General features: G+C 46.1%; 3 protein-coding genes and 1 non-coding gene across 6 annotated transcripts in view; all 4 read right to left on the bottom strand.

Moving 5' to 3' along the window:
• Nucleotides 1-1,077: 1,077 nt before the first annotated feature.
• On the bottom strand, nucleotides 1,078-8,661 carry LOC147187754 (serine/threonine-protein phosphatase 4 regulatory subunit 3-like). Of its 2 annotated transcripts, none has more exons than XM_086100836.1 (15): nucleotides 7,626-8,661; nucleotides 7,474-7,529; nucleotides 7,289-7,387; nucleotides 6,407-7,021; nucleotides 5,449-5,526; nucleotides 5,247-5,363; nucleotides 4,890-5,006; nucleotides 4,648-4,779; nucleotides 4,090-4,192; nucleotides 3,850-4,008; nucleotides 3,582-3,751; nucleotides 3,152-3,294; nucleotides 2,776-2,966; nucleotides 2,425-2,636; nucleotides 1,078-2,312 (listed from the first exon to the last, which is right to left on the bottom strand). In XM_086100836.1, the coding sequence occupies exons 1-15, from the start codon at nucleotides 7,765-7,767 to the stop codon at nucleotides 2,187-2,189; spliced, it is 2,460 nt and encodes an 819-aa protein (XP_085956962.1). In that variant the 5' UTR covers nucleotides 7,768-8,661; the 3' UTR covers nucleotides 1,078-2,186. The 2 variants fall into 2 exon arrangements, with proteins under 2 accessions (XP_085956962.1, XP_085956964.1); XM_086100838.1 differs by having other exon boundaries at nucleotides 3,152-3,291.
• Nucleotides 8,662-9,939: 1,278 nt separating this feature from the next.
• Nucleotides 9,940-14,294, bottom strand: LOC147187752 (T-complex protein 1 subunit alpha-like). Its single transcript, XM_086100967.1, has 12 exons — nucleotides 14,178-14,294; nucleotides 13,162-13,247; nucleotides 12,943-13,071; nucleotides 12,389-12,486; nucleotides 12,196-12,306; nucleotides 11,936-12,117; nucleotides 11,567-11,693; nucleotides 11,220-11,395; nucleotides 11,012-11,135; nucleotides 10,653-10,845; nucleotides 10,399-10,562; nucleotides 9,940-10,301 (listed from the first exon to the last, which is right to left on the bottom strand). The coding sequence occupies exons 1-12, from the start codon at nucleotides 14,248-14,250 to the stop codon at nucleotides 10,088-10,090; spliced, it is 1,677 nt and encodes a 558-aa protein (XP_085957093.1). The 5' UTR covers nucleotides 14,251-14,294; the 3' UTR covers nucleotides 9,940-10,087.
• LOC147187753 (small nucleolar RNA SNORA29) lies at nucleotides 13,785-13,919 on the bottom strand. Its single transcript, XR_015098505.1, has one exon. It is a non-coding gene; the product is annotated as a small nucleolar RNA SNORA29 (small nucleolar RNA).
• Nucleotides 14,295-15,532: 1,238 nt separating the features above from the next.
• LOC147187751 (pleckstrin homology domain-containing family G member 1-like) overlaps nucleotides 15,533-18,119 on the bottom strand; it is a 28,516-nt gene continuing 25,929 nt past the window's right edge. For both annotated transcript variants that reach the window (XM_086100876.1, XM_086100875.1), the window contains exon 17: nucleotides 15,533-18,057. In XM_086100876.1, coding sequence (XP_085957002.1) covers nucleotides 17,114-18,057 — 944 coding nt within the window. In that variant the 3' untranslated portion in view covers nucleotides 15,533-17,113. The remainder of the gene's footprint in view (nucleotides 18,058-18,119) is intronic.

Here is an 18,119-nt window from a genome sequence, read left to right as displayed (position 1 = left end):
CCGAGTCGATCAAAAAGAAGTGTCAAACATGCTTTTCACAGGCCCAGCAGGAAGTGGCGCAACGGCGATGTCTCTGTTGGTGACCCTGCAGACTGGCAGACATACAGGCGGGTCAGGCCGGGACGGTCGCGGCTTCTTGGCAACGGGGAGAGATGGCTGCAGCGTGCTGGAGCGGAGGCGAGGAAGAAGATCACACAAACACACACGGTGGTAGAGAGGGCTTCTTTTGTCTCATGATGGCTTTCATATGAAAGCCATATGTGTGACATATGAGCAATGTGCTCCTCCGCTGTTGACTTTTAATTAAGAACTGGTTGAAGGCCATAATGCACCTAAGCAGAAATAATTTTAGGCCTATTGTGGGGAACAGGGTTGTAAGGAATGTTGGAATGTGGCATTTGGTTTCATACAGAGGAAGAAAAATTGCTGGACTATTTTTTTTTTAGAGCATCTTTTTTTCATGAGTTTTTTAAATTTTTGTATTTGTTATACCTGTATATCTAAAAAAAGGTCACGAAGCAATGTGTAATAAACTAGAATTCTCAAACGACTGTTTGACCTTCTAAACAGACGCACTGCAATAAAAAAAATTGGTTTCTTTCTTCCCTCTGTGTCGTTTTTGGCACAGCAATGAGGAGGAAAGGCGGGAAAATTATTTTCACAATGAGGATTCTCTTTTTGGAGGTCTCAAGACGAATCGACTTATATAAACACTATCACCATGGAAGCTGCTGTCAAGATTTTGAAGACGCACTTTTCTGTCCAGCTGAGCTCACTCCGAGGTGGAACTTAAATGACCCATGAAACGACACGATTGACGCTTGTACAGTATCTTCTCTTGCAAGACAAGTTCGCCACCTGGTGGGCATAGAGGGAACTTGCAATCCCATTCTTGTTAATTTGAAATTTGAAATAGGTCAAGATCAGGAGGGAGAAAAAAACCCACAGGAGTGTCATTTTTTGCTAGTTTGTGATGGTTGTCACGGTCGTTCATAATTTTCGGGTCCAGTGGAGCAACAATAATAACTCCTCCTGGACAAACTCCGCCACGGCAAGGAGACACGTGAGGACAAGCGGTAGTAGGACACCTGACAGCAAAGTTCATTTTAATGGTCCCAAGTATTCCGAACAACTAAGTGTACACTCATGTAAAAAGAAACAAAATGAGAAGATATGACAAAATACATCATATCTACAATTCCACTCAATCTTTAATCAAGATGGGATTACAAATTTCTCCAAAACATCTGCAGTTTCAAAGGGCAAAAATGGTAAAACTAGCTCACCGACTGAGGTCTTTAAAAACCTGTTCAAGTGTGACTGAAAACATCCTGAACATTTAAAGGCAGGTCTCTTTTTGTCCTCATTTACGAAAAGAGGGGGCGGGGATGGAGGTGGGGTACCCCCGAAAACAAAACGGGAGAATGGCTTGCGAGACAAAGAGAAAAATGAAACGCTGAAAGAAAATGCTGGCTTTTGTTTCTCTTCTCTTCAGAGAAATTGTCTGCCAGAGAAGGACGACACTGATGACATCATCAAACTACAAGAAAAGACAGCTCTCTTTTGCCCTGGTCCTCTATGCCTAAACTTAAAAAGGACACAAAACAACAAAGGAGGAGAGGAAGAAAAAAAGAAAGAAGAAGAAGAAGAAGTGGATTCTGGAGAGGGTCTGCGGGAGGTGAGTGTGTGGGTCTGAACTGGCTGAACCATTTGGCCAAATGATGTCCTTCCCTGAGTGGGGGGTCAGTGAGTGAGGGGGCAGTGGCGGGTTACGATCCAAGTGCTCCAAGCTCTTGGGGGATTTCAGTCTGCATATCCATTTTTTTTTTCATGTGGTCATTTCCTCCGTCAGCTTCATTCCAACAGTGCTTTCTCACCGCCCAGTCGTTCCTCCGCCGTGACTTGACGTCCGCCCGCCCGCCCGCCCGTCTGTCTGTCCTCTCAGACGCGACTTCCTCCTTTGCTCTCCTGATTGGCACTTATTTGAATCGGGCTGGTCCAAGAGGGGGGGAGGAAGAGGAAGAATCCGTTGGCGTCCGTCTCCTCTCGCTGAGCCGCCGGCAGAGCGGGGGGGCTTTTCATTCATTCGATTTTTGTTGCAGGTTCATCGTTCCCGTGCTGAAGAAGAAATTCCCGTCTTCAGAAAACGTCCGAATGGAGCACAAACGGAAGTCGGCGGCGCGCCTTTAGGAGTTCAGTTTGGACTTTTTCGAGGGTGGCAGAGGGTCGTCTTTACTCTCTCCTTCCTCCTCCTCGTCCTCTTCCTCGTCTTCATCGTCATCGGGATAGTCCACCAGTCCCACTAATCCTCCCTGGAGAAGATTTGCATTTTTTTGATTGGAGAAAGTGGCAAAAAATAAAAACAATATTTGGTGTTTGAGGCGAGATGGGCGTCAACCCAATCTGCTCGTTCTTTTAGCATACCTTTGTGGTTACCGCCGGGGTGGGGCCTGAGCTGCGCGCTCCCGAGCTCGGAGACTCCGGCGAGCCGGGGGAACCCGGGTTCAGGGAGGCGGATGACGGCGGGCTCGACAGGCTGCTTTTGGTGGAGCCCGAAAAGGAGAGTTTGAAGCTCGGGTTCTGCCTGCCGGACAAGGTCGACTTCCCCAGAACTTCCTTGTCATCTGCTTCTTTCACTGCAGGCGGAGATGGCAACACTTCGTAAGACTGACAAAACTTGGAAAAGAAAATATGGACAATCATCCAAAACATCTTGCGTGTGTTTAAAAATGAAAAAAAAAATGTTTTTAAATTAAAAATAGGAAAGCGACTTGCATTTCTTCCTCTCCATGAACTTGCTTATGGGCTCCATGAGGTCCTCCTCGCCCTTCATCTTTTCTGAAGGGCGCACGACGGCCTCACCGTCCTCGAGGTCCTCCTCGTCCGTGTTGAACCACATCTCCTCCTCGTCCTCCAGGGTCCGCGCGTCGCGACGGAAACGGTGGTTCCTCAGGATGGAGCGCATGCTAACCAGTAAGGCACAAGTTGTTCTTCTTATTATTTTTTTTAAAAATACGATTTAACATCCTCACAAAAGCGAGTTGACTTTGAACCTGACCTTTGTCCAATTACATCAGACACTACAATATGTACTGAAATTCCCGAGATTTTGCTAGCATTTGGGTAAAACGTGAAGCCGGTCTTCCCCTACCTGTCTAGTTTGGGGTTGTCCTGCCTCTCGCGCTGCTGCTCGTAGCGCAGCTTCAGGCCCTTGAAGGTCTGGACATAGTCCACGTCCTCCAGAGCCTTCCAATAATTCTCAATGATATGAGCGGTGAGAGACTTCACATCCTCCTAGGAGCAATGGAAAAGAGGAGAGGGGGGCAGGGGGGGATGATGTGGGGAAGACGGCGTGCGAATGGATCGGGAGAGGGAGAACGAAGAGAGTTTGGAGCGGCGTGGTCATGAGGAGACGCAAGGAAGAGGAGGGTAGTTTGGAAAAAGAAAAGCAGCGAGCACAGGAGAGGAAGGGAAAAAAATAGACCATACAAATGAATAGGCATTCATTTAAATGCTTCATTATTTGACAGTGTTCAGATGTTTGTTTTGTTGAAGCCCAAATTATTTAAACACCTACTCACCACGCGGACGTACTCAAACATCTCAATGATCGCCGAGTTCATGAGGTTGTAGCGCGAGCCGTTCTTGAGGAAGGCCTTCACGACAGGCTCGAAGAGGAAATTCCTCATAATGTAGCGGTTGTAGAATTCATCTTTCAGGCCGATGATTCGCCGCATGAAGCGCAGGGCACCTGGCGGGGGGGCAATAATTATAAAGTGATCAAATTCTGACACACACGCACAATTTTTTAAGTCAGCGTTAGCGTGTGGCCAAAGCCCGCAAACTCACATAGTGCCAAGAAGGCGTGCTGAGAGGCGGTGAGGACCAGGACCCTCCGGAGAATGTCCTTGTTGATGATGTAGTTCTTGATGTGGTAGGTGTGGTGCTCCACGCAGAACGTCAGCAGTTCCAGAATGAGCGCTAACAACTGGGATGTTTGGAAATCATCTAAGAGAGGGGGGATATTTGTTCATCAAGAGCTTTTGGACACAAGCACCATCTGCGCACGCAGACATGGCGGAGGTATACCTTTGCTCGGCTTTTCCTCGGTGGTGTTGGCCAGAAGCGGAGCCGACAGTACGTGCATACAGTGCTTGTAGAAGAAGCTGAGAAACTCGGTCTTTTCGGTTTTCTGGGGAAAAAGGTGTTGTCGAGAATGACACTTTGATTTAAGGCCGAGGACATGAGAATTCTTGTTTAGATTCGACACATCCAATATGGCCGCCGTCTGTGTTTTTGTCAACAAAAGTGCATTGACGACATCACTTGTTGCATTCAATTCTGATGGGAGTCGCTTCTGCAGAGTTCAGCAAATTATTTATTTTTTCCTGAAAAAAACTTGTTGAAACGAATTACATTTTCCTGTCTTGGCAACATCGAACATTTCAAAATCCACACCGGGCGAAGGCAGAGTGGACATTACCCCCACAATATTTCCAGGACATTTCCAAAACTTTATCAAACATTTCCAAGGACCTTAGAAATGCCTTTTTCAATTTTCATCACTGTTGCAGGTTTGAAAATGTATTCACTCCGCGACACATTTAAAATATTATTGTGTTTGGAAGCACGGCGGCGCAAACTCACGTTTGCGGTGGCCAGCATGTTTTCTGGATCGACCAGAGTTCGGAGCAGACCCATCAGCTGCACGGCCCCTCCCAACTCGGGGTCCGTGTCGCAGATCATGTGCTCGATGATGAGGTTGATCAGTAGGATATCCTGGAAGATAAGTCACCGTTGTGTGCGGTTATTTTATTTATTTTTATTTTTTAATGAATCGAATGCTACAATTTTCAATGAGCTGGTTTGAATTCATCCAGAGTACTCACGTCATCGTTCTGCTGAGACTCTTGCATGACAAATTCTCGTACCATGGAGGGGTTGTACTCCACCAGATAAGAGAAGATATCGGTTGCTGCCCCCCGCACTTGAACGTCATCCATTCCCTGTCATAAGCAGAGGTTGTGTCAGTCTGTGGAGTCTAATATTTGGTCGGAAAAAAAAAGAACATTTTAAAAAACAGGAACAATTGTCCGAGATTCTTTCAATTTGCCGCAAAAAAACAGAGCAGGAAAACAGGAACAAGTGCGGCGGCTCCTTGTGTTTGCTCAGCAAAGCACCGGATGAAATCCCCAATCGTGATCGCAGCACACAAACCAAATCGGCGTTCGAGTGTCTCCGCTCACCAGTATGACCTCCAGCGCGGGGAGAATCCCCATATTTGACAGAGTCTTGAAGAAGGCATCTCTGTTTTGAGGTTGTAATGTTTGTGAGAACGCGCAGAATTCCTTCAAGAAGTTCACCTGGAAAGGGAAAGGTGCCGTCAAAAAAAACAAAACAACAACAAACATCGAGAAAGGATTGGTTTGGAGCCAATCGCGGCAATACCAGTTCATGTCTTTTGTCATCGTCTGTAGCCTCGTCTGTGAGCTGTGCAAAAAGATCGGTCAGGAACTTCTCATCTTCCTGTCGTTGAATTAAAGGGGAAAAAAATTGGTGAGCACAATGTATCGATGAATCCTAAAAAAGATATCATATGATCGCTGTCCTCATTTTCGGCGTGCCATGCAAGTGAAAAAAAAAAGAGGCAAACAATCAATCACAATCAGTTGATTTGATCACAATCATTTTGTCAAGATTACAAAGTACGACGTTTTACTCGGGATGACAACATTATGTGTGGCGTACTTATCTAAACTACCACTTAAAATGAAACTGTGCGCTTCATTTCAATCGACACTTGCCCTCGAGAGTCTTCATGCCAAAATATCACTGTCAACTTTCAAATGAACGTCGCCTGAGGCAAAAGCGCGCACACACGCGCACACACACACACACACGCACATGTTTCAATTTTCTTGTACTCAACAGATTGACACAACACTTTTTGGTCTCTATGGAGACAGCTACACACACTCTACACAAAAGGTCACATGACCATTTAGGGAAAAAAAAGTTGGATGGAACAACAGGAATGTTCCCGATGGAAGACCTCAGACAAAGTTTTTACAGTCCAGTCATCTTTGCGGTGGAAGTACTTCATTTGACATGATTTTCCCAAGCGTCTTCTGTATATGAAATTTGGGCTTAGCCAGCTAATATCATCAAAGGTAAAATTTTCATAAAACGTTCCGGATGGCATCAGCATGTCTGGAAAGGTTACATGAAAACTTAAACAAGGAATTAGCAACATGTAGTTTTCTACACTTGATTACGTTTCCCAAAATTTATCGTCTATGAAGCAAACTGAAAATTGGAATAGTTCCTTTCAGTTTACGCATCTCTTCTCGACCGTCACATCTCGATCCCAAATTTAAGCTCGTGCGGATGGACGACGTGAGCTCACCTGAAGCATGCCCACAATCTCCACCTTGTTGAAGAAGATGAAGGAGTGCAGGGTGGACAGCATGTTCTCCTCAAAGACGGAGGGAGTGGGCAGTACCATGTCCTGAATGTACTGCACCCGATACGTCTGGTGGATTTTCTGACGCAGTTCAGGGTCCGAGATGGGGATCACCTCCTTAAAGCGGGCCGTCTTGGTGAGGAACTCGCGGTGCCGCCGCGGTTGCTGCAGCGCGGGGTCGAACTCCAGGCAACCGATGACGTCCATGATACACTCGTCCGAGAACATGACCTCGAAGAGCGCCGTACGGTTGAGTAGGAAAATGCCTTTGATGATTTCGTAGAGGTGGTGCAGACCCTCGCGGTTCTCCAGATCCTCGCAGACGCGGAACAGTTCGAGGAGCTTGCGGATGTAGCCCTCGTTCTCGACGGCCAGCGCCAGTTTCTCGCGCCGCAGCGGCGACGGCAGCGAGGAGGCCACCAGCTCCGCCAAGTCCTCCAGACGATTCAGCTCGCACGGCGGCAGCTCCAAACCGGGCGACATGTCATCGAAGCGCTCCTCTTCCAGCTCGTCCACCACATCTTGGGTGATGTCCACAGACGGGTCTTTGCCTTGCACCTTGAGAAAGAAGAAATCGCATGAGTGCCGAAACAGACACGAGTGGGGGTTTATTAACAGCCAGCTAGCTAAGCCAACAACAGGGCTATCGATATGGAGTTGTTCTCATTTCAGAGTTCAGCGATCGAGACGGTTCGTGTTCTTAAATTGGGAACATTGTTGACATCATCAAAATCAGTTAAGATTCTCTCACTTCTCGACACAAATTCGCAATGCCCTTGACAGCAAAATAAACACAAGTGTCGCCGACAAACACGGCTCAGTAACCTGGCAAATTTTCTCCCAGATCTCATCGCAACCGGCTTTCTCCTGGAAGCTGAGGGCCAAATCGTAGTTTTCGGCCTCTGACCACACGATGAGCGTATCCTGTCAAAAAGAGAGAAGCAAACGTGCATATCAACACATAGGAAATGGTGACACGGCACTTGAGCTTGGCAAAAAAAAGCACCAACCTGCTGTTTCTGGTATGCTGTGTTTGTGTTTATTTTGGACTCCAGTAGTAGGGAACCTTGAGGGCAACAAAGAGAGAAAGAAAATCAGAGTGGAAGGTATTGGCAGTTGCGAGTAATGAAGTAGAAATACTATGCCTGCCCAACGTACTCACCGTCACTTTCGGCTCGCACGAGGAGAGACGTGCCCTTCAGCCGGTCCACATACCCCGACGAAACATGTCCGGTGCCGCGGTCGTCCCACTGTCTGTCCTCATTGAGGGTATAGACTTTGACTCGTCGTCGAGTGTCCGTCATCCTGGCGGGTGGTCTTAAGCGGTCTTCACCTCCCACCACCCCCACCCCACCCCACCCCCTGCTGGGTTGTTACAGGGTACCTGCTTCACCTTAGTAACGCCACAGCTTCAAATTCACCTCTCGACCCGATCCAACAATAGAACACGTCAGTGGCCCTTCAAGCTTGTCAGATGGCCCGACAATTCCTTCCCCGTAGCAGGTGCAACTCTATATTCACACCAATGTGTTTGCGCTATATTATTTCCACCAATGTTTTTTTTAATCACCACGCATTACATAACAGCCACCGTCAAGAGTCGTAACAACTAAACATTACAAATGTACAACGCGGAGGGGGTAGGAGTGAACACCAACTGCTACACCGCGCAATGTTGACATTAATTACGTGCCCATATATATGCAAAACTATTTTTACCCCAAACACTCTCCGGTTGTTGTGTTCCACACAGACACATACACAACGTTAGCGAATAGCAAAGCTAACAAGCTGACTTGCCTCCATGTAAGACAAATCCAAGCGATTCGTTTGACTGTGTTAAGGCAAAATGACCCCAGCTGCACACCGACAACATTATTTTCACATTTACGGGCAGTACTGCGCGTTTTTAAAAATCCAAAACAATGTTTCGAAATAGCACTCAATAATGCGCCAGCTGGCTAGCGCTAGCTGCTATTTCTTCCCAAAGTGTTCCGCCATGTTCTGGCTCGGGGCCGCGGAGAGAAAACTCTCTCCTTTCTGATAGGTATGCATCCCAAAAACAATACCAAGCAACGACCCGTGAGCGTCAAATTACTTCGAGCGTTTTGCTTTACACCGTATTGCTATTTGTCATTCATTGGCGATGTCTTGCTCGGATATTTGCTAACAGTCCCCCGTGAGTAGTCAGCCATCTTGGGCCCCAACAGGCTGTACGGGGTTTCCAACACAGCAACAACAGGGCAGCCCGCCACATTTAAAGAGACAGTACATGACGGAAGACACGTTCCGCTTTATTACGACAACGGTACAGAAATAGTAATGTTAAAAAAAGAGCCTCCTTCGGGGCACGAGCAGTGAACGTTCTGTGGGAATTCCACTGCGCAAAGAACATGAACGAAACACACCAAACGTTGCACACAAATTTATATTTTGAAGTGACCATAGAGATTACAAAGAAAATGTCTCTTGCACCCCCAGAAATTGATCGGACCAGGACTACAAAAATTAGGTGGCACGTGTAGCACGCGGAGACCTCCAAAAAAGACGTTTGTTACAGTTGTAGCTATATCCCAAATCAAAATATACAGCAAGTGAGCAATGAGTGAGTATTTGAGAGTACACTTTTTGCACATATACAGGGGTCTCACTTTTGCCCCCTTATCCGAGAGCTTTGGGGTTTTCGATATTTTGTAGAACGAGGACGGAGCATCAAATTTTGAGTTTCATAATTCTTATAAGAAGCATTCTTGTTTGTAAGTTTCAATTAGACAGACAAAAATCGGCAGGGATGCTATTTATAGAGCAGATGCAGTATTTAACAAACTCCTCCTAGAAAATGTATCCAATCGTCTTCAAACTTGTTTCATCCTAAAATGTTAAGGATGAAAAGTTATTTTGTTCCATCACACTTGTGGCATTGTGCCGTTGACAAAGAAAAATAATTGAGAGAATTTTACATGTTGTTGCATGTTAATAAATGTGGCAAAAGCTACAGCCGTAACATGGAACCAGCATACCACTGAATCAAACCGAATCCAAATGTTTTAAATTCTTGACTTTTTTTATTTGAATCGTATCGGACCACATGTGTCGAGAATCGTATTAAATAGTCAAACTTTTGGCATTTACTTGTCATGGTCAGCGGAGGGTATCCACTTAAAATCCAAATCGTGACATTTATTTAAAGCAGGCATGTCCAGTTGCAGTCCGCCGCTGCCTTGCCCTGTTTTCCATCACTCCCTGCAGCAAACAGATTCCAAGGAGCAGCTCATCAGCAAGCTCTGAAGAAGCACGAGAAAGACACCCGAAAAATAGTTTGGACACCCCCAGATTTCCAGGTGGAGAACCCAATATAAATAGCCACGTGTAAAGTGCATTGGACTTTACAATAAGGCATAAGACCACTTTTCACCGCATTTTTTGTTTTCAAATAACAGACGAACCACAAAATGATGTTGAACTTGAATCAACAGTCATCTTACCACCCATTGGAGCTTTATTAAGTGTCCAAAACAAAAGAAAGCAAATCACTTACAGTCAAAGATTGGGAGTGGGGGACTCAGTAAACAGGCGAAGTGCAAAGCCTACATACACTTGAAGCAAGAGCTCCGTCACATCAACTTAACCCTCCAGAGACCCAGAGCGTACGGCGTCTTGGTACGACGGGCCGCCCTCCTTGGGCTCGGGGAAGAGCTTGATGAGGTCGTCGATGCGCAGGATGGTGATGGCCGCCTCCGTGGCGAACTTCAGGCTTTTTGTCTTCACCATGGTGGGCTCGTACACGCCCGCCTGCTTGTTGTCTCGGGGCTTGCCGTTCAACAGGTCCAGACCGATCCTGACGCAAACCACACAGCCCCGCCCACTGGTCAAATACTGCATGGCGTTTTTTTTGCATGGTTTGGTGGGCTTTCGCAAGACGCAGAATCACTCACCACTTGAGATTCTTGCGTTCAGGATTGACCTGAGCCTCATTGTGGAAGGCCCTCAGCTTGGCCACCAGATCGGTCGAATCCTGCGCCGCGTTGACGGCCAGCGTCTTGGGGATGACGAGCAGCGAGCGTGCAAACTCGGCGATGGCCAACTGCTCTCTGGAGCCCTGAGCAAACATCACAACGCCGAACCGGCGCATTCATCGATCGGTTGCGTCGACACGGTGGGCCGCATCACGACGCGGCGCTTGCCTTACCATGCTGGTGGCGTAATTCTCCAGGTAGATTGACAAAGCCGCCTCCACGGCGCCCCCTCCCGGGACCACAGACTTGGACTCCAGCACCCGCTTGACCACGCAGAGGGCGTCGTGCAGCGAGCGCTCCATTTCGTCACACATGAAGTCGTTGGCTCCGCGTAGAATGATGGATGCCGACGTGCGCGCTTTGGTGCTGCGGGTTGGGAGAAGACGGACACAAATGATGAATCTCGATGACAGTATCTTTTCTCTTATGTTGTAATGTGATTAAAAAAATAATAATTTGAGAGAGCACTTTGTATGCAGCTGTGGTTATTTTCAAAGTGCTCTCTGAATAAAGTGAAGTTCTGGCCATTTACTTCTTGACGAGGATGAGCTCATCGTCACAGATGCGTTCTTGCGCGACCTCCTCGGCTTGACCCAGCATGGTGGCCTCAAATGTCTCCTCTCCCTCCAAATTGGTTAGAGATGGGCAGATGGTGGCTAATGAAACGGACAACGCCAACAAAAATATTCAAAGAACACCAAGGCCGCGTGTAGAAACGTCCAGTCGTGTTGTCGTCTTACCGCCTGTGGCCTTGGCGATGCGTTTGAGGTCCCTCTTGAGAACTCTCCTCACAGCCATGGCGCCAACGTCCACAAAGTACTTGAGGCACATGTCATCGATGCCGCCGGTGGTCAGCACCACGTTGGCTCCGGATGCCAGAATCTTCTGGATCCTCTCCTTCGTGATGTCGGATTCTCTGCAGCAAACATTTGCCTGTTGCTCACTCGCTATGGTTGGCGTTTTACGCTTGGTTGCTTAGTACAGCGCTCACTTGAGAGGACGCCTTTATCACTGTGCAAACTACGTCTTCAGTAACACAGCAAATATAAATGGGACTTTTATTTTATTTTTTAACTTCTCAACCAACCTCTGGCGGATTTGGTCCAGCTTCTCTGGATCATTGATGATAACTTGGACACCCATCTTCATCTTGGTCTTCTGCAGGCTGAAATCCAGGCAGGCAATCTTGGCGTTGATAACTCGCTTTGTCATGCCTGCAGATACAAAAAAATAATAATAAAGTTCCTCGCAGGTTTCATTTGATACAAGTCGCAACGACGAGTGTCAGGCCAGGAAAGCGTTGTCATGCGCAATAAACCAACGTGACCACGTTCTCGCCAAAGCCAGGTTGCTGTATCCCACGCGTATCACTGCCAGCGTCATGGCAAAAGACACGGCAGCAAATAAAAATGGGAAACTGGGCTTTCGATTCTGGAAGGTTCCGGAAGCGACGTACCTTGCGAGCCCACCGTGCAGTTGAGCGCGTAGCCATTGACCAAGAAGCTCTCCTTTTGGCTGCGACCGTGCGCTTTCAGCACATTGACGGAGTTGATGGGGTATTTGGCCATTCCCTTGCCGTCCACAAACTTCACGGCCAGGGTAGCGTCCACCACCATGTTGGCGAAGAAGTCGGCGTCACTGGCGACGACGGGTTAAGGCGGTCAATTGTGCAGAGACAGTTTCACATCGGTAACATCTCAAAAGCAGAAAGGATACACTCCAATGATCTTGGAGGACATGGAGGTCTTCGCCGCGTTGAGCAAGCACTCCCTGCCCAAGTCGTCTGTTCCGATGGTGAGGTTCTCGTTGATGTAACGCACCGCCTCCCTGAAGCAACCGGGTCAAATTGTGTCAGACCATCTCGAGTCGGCGACAGATGACCAACCTTCTTCGGGGGAGGACGTCTCACTTGCAAGCCAGGCGATAGCCGCTGATGACTGACGTGGGGTGAATCTTCTGCTTGACCAGTTCATCTGCACTCTTTAACAACTCCGCAGCGATGATGACCTAACACAGACAGACGGAGACAGGAAACAATTCATACCTCTCAGTATCATTCCACATCAATTTGTATTTTTTTTCCCAATCAGCATTCACCTGCAAGTTCTCTTTGTTTTATGTGTACTTTGACAAACTCAGTTTGAAACCGCTTTTTGGAATCATCGTTTACTATTTTGGAAAATAAAGATCCATTATTCCAACGATTTTATTCACATGCCTATTCCCACGAACAATATCAAACACTAAAATGTAGACTTGCTAGAACATTAAAAAAAAAAGCACTGTTCCATCTTTTCATTAGAGGCAGCAGAAGAGAGGCTGCATATCCTCTTCAGACACAGATGGGGAGTTTCTCTCTCCTGTTAGCATAGCCACACATCTGTAGCAGTCGGCAGACGCATGGTACTATAACAGGACACGGCGGCGCACCACATGGCAGGGACCGACGACCTTTTGACTCACCACAGATGTGGTCCCGTCCCCGACCTCCTTGTCCTGCAGGTCGGCCAGTTCACACAGGACTTTGGCGGCCGGGTGCTCCACTTCCAGGAGCTTCAAGATGGTCGCTCCGTCGTTGGTGATGGTCACGTCCTACAGATAGATTTGAACTCAATTAATGAATACATCATATCCGGTTATATAAAAGAAAAAAGACGGTGGAATGCGATCAACCAAACTCACCCCAATGTCATCCACCAACATTTTGTCAAGGCCCACTGGTCCTAGGGAACTCTTGACAATGTTAGCGATCGATGCCGCAGCCATGACTGAAATGACAAACAAAAATGCTACTCCCAACATACATTTCCCATTTTAATTTTCTTCTGCAACACTTTTTCTTTAAATCTCTTCCGGTGTTCACACTGCCATATGGACCTTTCTACAAAACCTGGGAAATCACATTATAAATTAGCTACTATTAGCACAGGCCCGTGGAGTACTCATGATGTCCCTGGGGGCTACCAGGTGCCCACTGGGAGCATATTGGTGACCCTTGTACTTTATCTTGTCCTATATTGTGGGTTCACCATTTTGTTGGCCTAGTGATGTCTCCCTGAGTTAATGTTACATATTCCTCTGGTTTTAATTGAGATGTGCCCTGCTGCATAATAGTATCTATCCAGCATATGGTGGCATCTAAATAAAATCCTGAAAATGTAACTGTAAAAGGCTGGACAAAACAATGAAGAATCCTGATGTATTGATTCTGACGCAGTTTGGGCGTGTATTTTTTTTTTCAACGAAGGTGTCCAAAATATAGTAGAATTGAGGACACATTATGGGTCATGAACGAATGAGTTTTGTTGGTAGTATTCTGTCATTTTATTGGGTGAGGAAACACCGACGCAACCACACCTTCAGATCATGACAGAGTTCGTCTATCCCTTTAGCATAGCCATCCATCCATGGTTGAGAGTGGAAGGTACTTCAATGGGATTGCAATAAAATAATACAAGTGGTTAAGCTGCGGGTATGGCTGCCATGTTATCATTGTTCTTATTTTACTTTGGAGTTCCGTTAATGCTTCATATGACGTGCATGATCATGACACCTACTTTTAAGCTAGCGTTAGCATATAGCTCCGCACATGTGCTAGACAAGAAGCTCAAGGAATCCTTCATTTGGCCCCAATAAGGAGAGCAGAAACCACCAAGATGCGACTAATAAACGTCGCGTAGTTAAGCGCGACTACTCACCATTTTGGGTGCGAACCGACTCGCCGGTTGTTCGCTGGCCGAGCACGTTTAACGGACCTTCCAGTAGGGACATTTTGGACCACCACTCCACCAAGAAGAAAGAAACCAGCGGCGCAATGCACTATGGGTAAGCTGGCCTATGTCGGAAACTTCGAGAAAAATAATAAAAACATAATTCTCACACCAAAGGTTGAAGAGTGTACATTTCATAAATTAATTTAGTATTAACATCACGGAGGTGTATGATGACTAAATCGCACGAAACACCACGAATATCAAGTTTTTAACGTGTTACTTTATATAAACTACATATTCCAGAAATCCGCAACTCTTCTTCGTGGGACTTTTTGGTGGAGCCGAGTAAGTCTGCGCCACCTGTTGGTTATGTTCACTATGGGGTGATACTGTATAATTTAACCTTTTGTTTTATTAATTCCCATACCTGTCAACTTTTCGGAGCGCCAACCTGTATAAACCACCAAAAAATCCTTATAAAGAGCAAAAAATCCTTATAACATACCAAAGCATTTTATATGTCAAAATAACGACAGAAAAAAACCTACGAAATTTTCAATGATATTTATTGTAGATCTCCATAATACAATGTCTGGTTAATGTCTAATCATCATTCTACTTAGTGGCATTACTGTGTTCAGAGTTGTATTCCTGCGTTACTTTTTTCACCAACTCCAAATGCTGACCCATCGGCTCGAAGTTACAGCATCCATTCATATTTACTTTCGAAATGAAAGTATTCGAGTAGACTATCACCATTCTGGGCAAAAGCAAACGGAACTACCTGTTGGGGGGGCGGACGGAAATGTTCAGAATCCGTATGATTTGTGCGATACGGCCATATACGTAAGATTCACCACAAAATCCGTATGAACTATGGCTAACCGTATGAGTTGACAGGTATGAATTCCCAAAAAAGGTTTGTAACAATTACGAATGGCATGAAGGACTATGCTTTTCAGCGTGATTTGATTTTCAAATTTTATTTTTGCCCCACATACAGCACTTTGTATACAGCAGTGGTTGTTTTAAAGTGCTCTCTACTATTGAGCCGAGTTGAAATTCCATTTCATACATTTTTTATTATGCCATAATATTATTTAGTTATATTTCCTCATCAATTTTCAGTTACTTTTAAAAAAGTATGTATTTGTCTTTGCCGATTAGTTAAAATCTGTTTTTTTCCTGCCTCATCGTGCAGGTCCCGTTATGACTGCCCACTCTTCCATCACATGCATGTATGTACATTACACAGCTCTGTGAACTTAGGATGTCCAAGTTAATAAATCCATTTTATTTAGTGAATGAGGACACACATGCACACAAAAAAACAACACGACCACAGTTTAGATTGAAATTTATTACCTCCAATACATTGTTTGGTTGGGCAATGACAACTAGGCCGTTAAAAAAATACAGTACACTTGACCTAAACATTAAAGCATTGTAAAGCATACTTGACATACAAGAATAACTTTCCTAAAATGTACATCTTTACAAAGTGTTTACAAAGTAGACGTTTGAAGCAAAGTGCAAAAAAAAAAGTCAATGAAGATTGAGAATCTCCACTAGTGAAGCAGGGGACAAACGTATACAGTCAAACAAACAAAAACAAACATACTTCATATCTCTAACTCATGTTTTTGATGCATGTGTCCTGAAATGAACAGTAGAGCGTGATGTTGTGCTTTCTAACTTTACATTTGGAACTTGCATTAAGCAGTGCATAATTAAAAAAAAAAAAAAACAATAAAAGAAAAACCACCCATTCACAGTTTATGTCTACAATTTTGCGAATGAACACCTCCAAGCATCTGAATAGTCGTTCAATAAATACATTAGTCTTTCATTTACAACCTGTAATGGACCTGCCCTTGCATGAATTGTCGTAAAATATCACAAGGACGCTTTGGAATAAATAAGATGACATGCGTATCTGTCGTAAAAGTTGCTGTTGTCCTTAAGATACTAAGAAAAAAACCTTTTAATCAACACCCCCCTTCAACCGTGGCCGTATAATCAGTAGTGTGATGCATGTTGGTGTTAAAAACTCACTCAGTCTTCAGAATAATTCTCAATGTTAGCCATGATGGTCCCAGAAGATCATTTTTTAATTGGTCGCTCAAAAAAAAAAAAAAAAAAAATCAAAACAATTCACGTATTGCAATGCACACATCGCATCCATTTTGCCTTTTGCTCGCATGTTCAAAATAAATATGAATTCTTAAGTTCTTATTGAGAATGCAAAATATTATCAAGTCTCCTTGTTTGAAAGCATAACGGGTGGCAAAGTGAGTGAAGAGAGGCTTCAGTCTTCTATGTGAACTAGCCAACATGTGATCCTGCGTTATTTGCGTGACCGCTATCGCTCGCGTACGTGCAAAGTGACATTCTCGCCCGATGACAGCCATTCTTAAAACGTGCAAAATTTGTGAAACGTGTTTCATGCCGAACAAATACAAGTTTTCTTTTATTTTTTTAAAGTTTTTTTTGGGTAAGGCTAGGCAGATGAAAACCAAAGAACTTGAAGAGGTCCACCGGAGAAGATCCTCCAAAGATCATCAGATCTTGTCCGGTTTAGCCACTGATGCGATTCGACTGTTAATCACCGGTAACACCCGTTGCAGTTTGATAATTTCGTGAGAAGTGCTAAGGCAAGAATGATTCAAAGCGCCGTCATTCCCAGTGAACAACTTCGGTCTTTTACTTTGAAGCCTGTGACATAAACGAGAGGTATTTACAGTAAATATGTTAGGTGCTCGAAAAGATCCGTTTTGGCTCGTGTAGAACTTTGTGCTCGATTCCCTTTTGTTCGTGGGGTTCACTGTCGGTAAAGTAGTAGTCGTAGCAGGATCTCTGATTTGTTGTTTGTTCGTATGTAGTATGTTTGATAAGATTTAGCTTCTGGTTGTGAGGTCGACTCAGGCAAAGCTACTGGAGCTCAGACACTGGAACTTTTCCCGAAGAGACTGGACGATGTTGGGCTGGCTCTGCTGCGGTTCACTCCAGAGGTATTTCTCCAGATGCTCGCGTTCCAGAGACCTCAGCGCGTCGCCGGAGCGCACGGGCGTGCAGGGCAAACTCCGCGAATGGACCAGAACCCGGTTTTGGTAGGTGCAGCCGGCCGCCGACCCGCCCTGCTCCGATTCCACTTCGTCCTCCGAGCGGATCTCCACGTAGTCGTCGTCGTCGTCATCGCCGTCGTCCTTAAAGTTCGCAAAGTAGTTCTGGGTGGCGGCGAGGATGCTCAAGGCCGACGCTCGGTTCAGGACCACCACGTGTTGGCCGTCGTGTAAGGTGAGGTCCGACTCTCCTTGGGAAGATCTTTCCGGGAGGCTACTCTGTCGACCGGCACGGCTCAAACTGGGACCGCCGAGGCGTTCTGTCGATCCGTTGCATTTAAGTCCCGACTGGTTATCTTCCTCAGGCGGCCGGCTATTCAGAGAGCCGACCGACTGACAGTTCCGAGACGGGGAGGACGGTGCGTTAACGGAAGGATGTCTCTTGATGGTACTGTAGACGTGCTCTTCTTTTTCGCTCGGGGCCGATAAGCAGGAGCTCCATCTCTGCGAGGGCGGGCTGCTCGGTGAGGCCGGGGCGGTCTTGAGGGACGGGATGGAGCGGGAAGACGCGAGTCTGCGCTGGGGGGTGGAAGAGGCTCGCGTGGTGTGCAAGTCGCCACTGGAGGACATGTAGCTGGAGAGCTCGCCGTTGCTGTAGGTGGAGTGGAGCCAGTCCTCTTCCTGGGAGGTTTCGGGCATGGACGGAGAGGACGGAAGACCTGGATGAGTGGAGTGTGTCGGCGAGGAGGAATCCTTGAACATGACTTGGTCGTAAAGCTGGGAATACTCGGCTATCCTTGCACCTGAAGAATACAGGAGAAAAAGATTTTTAGTCAATAGTTTGTTTGTTTGTTTTTTAATGAAA

This window comes from Hippocampus guttulatus, chromosome 20 (genome assembly GCF_054856545.1).
Source record: "Hippocampus guttulatus isolate MCC_2025c chromosome 20, RoL_Hgut_1.0, whole genome shotgun sequence".
Lineage (NCBI taxonomy): Eukaryota > Metazoa > Chordata > Actinopteri > Syngnathiformes > Syngnathidae > Hippocampus > Hippocampus guttulatus.
The sequence above is the reverse complement of the archived record's forward strand: the minus strand, read 5'-3'. Positions and strand labels throughout refer to the sequence as shown.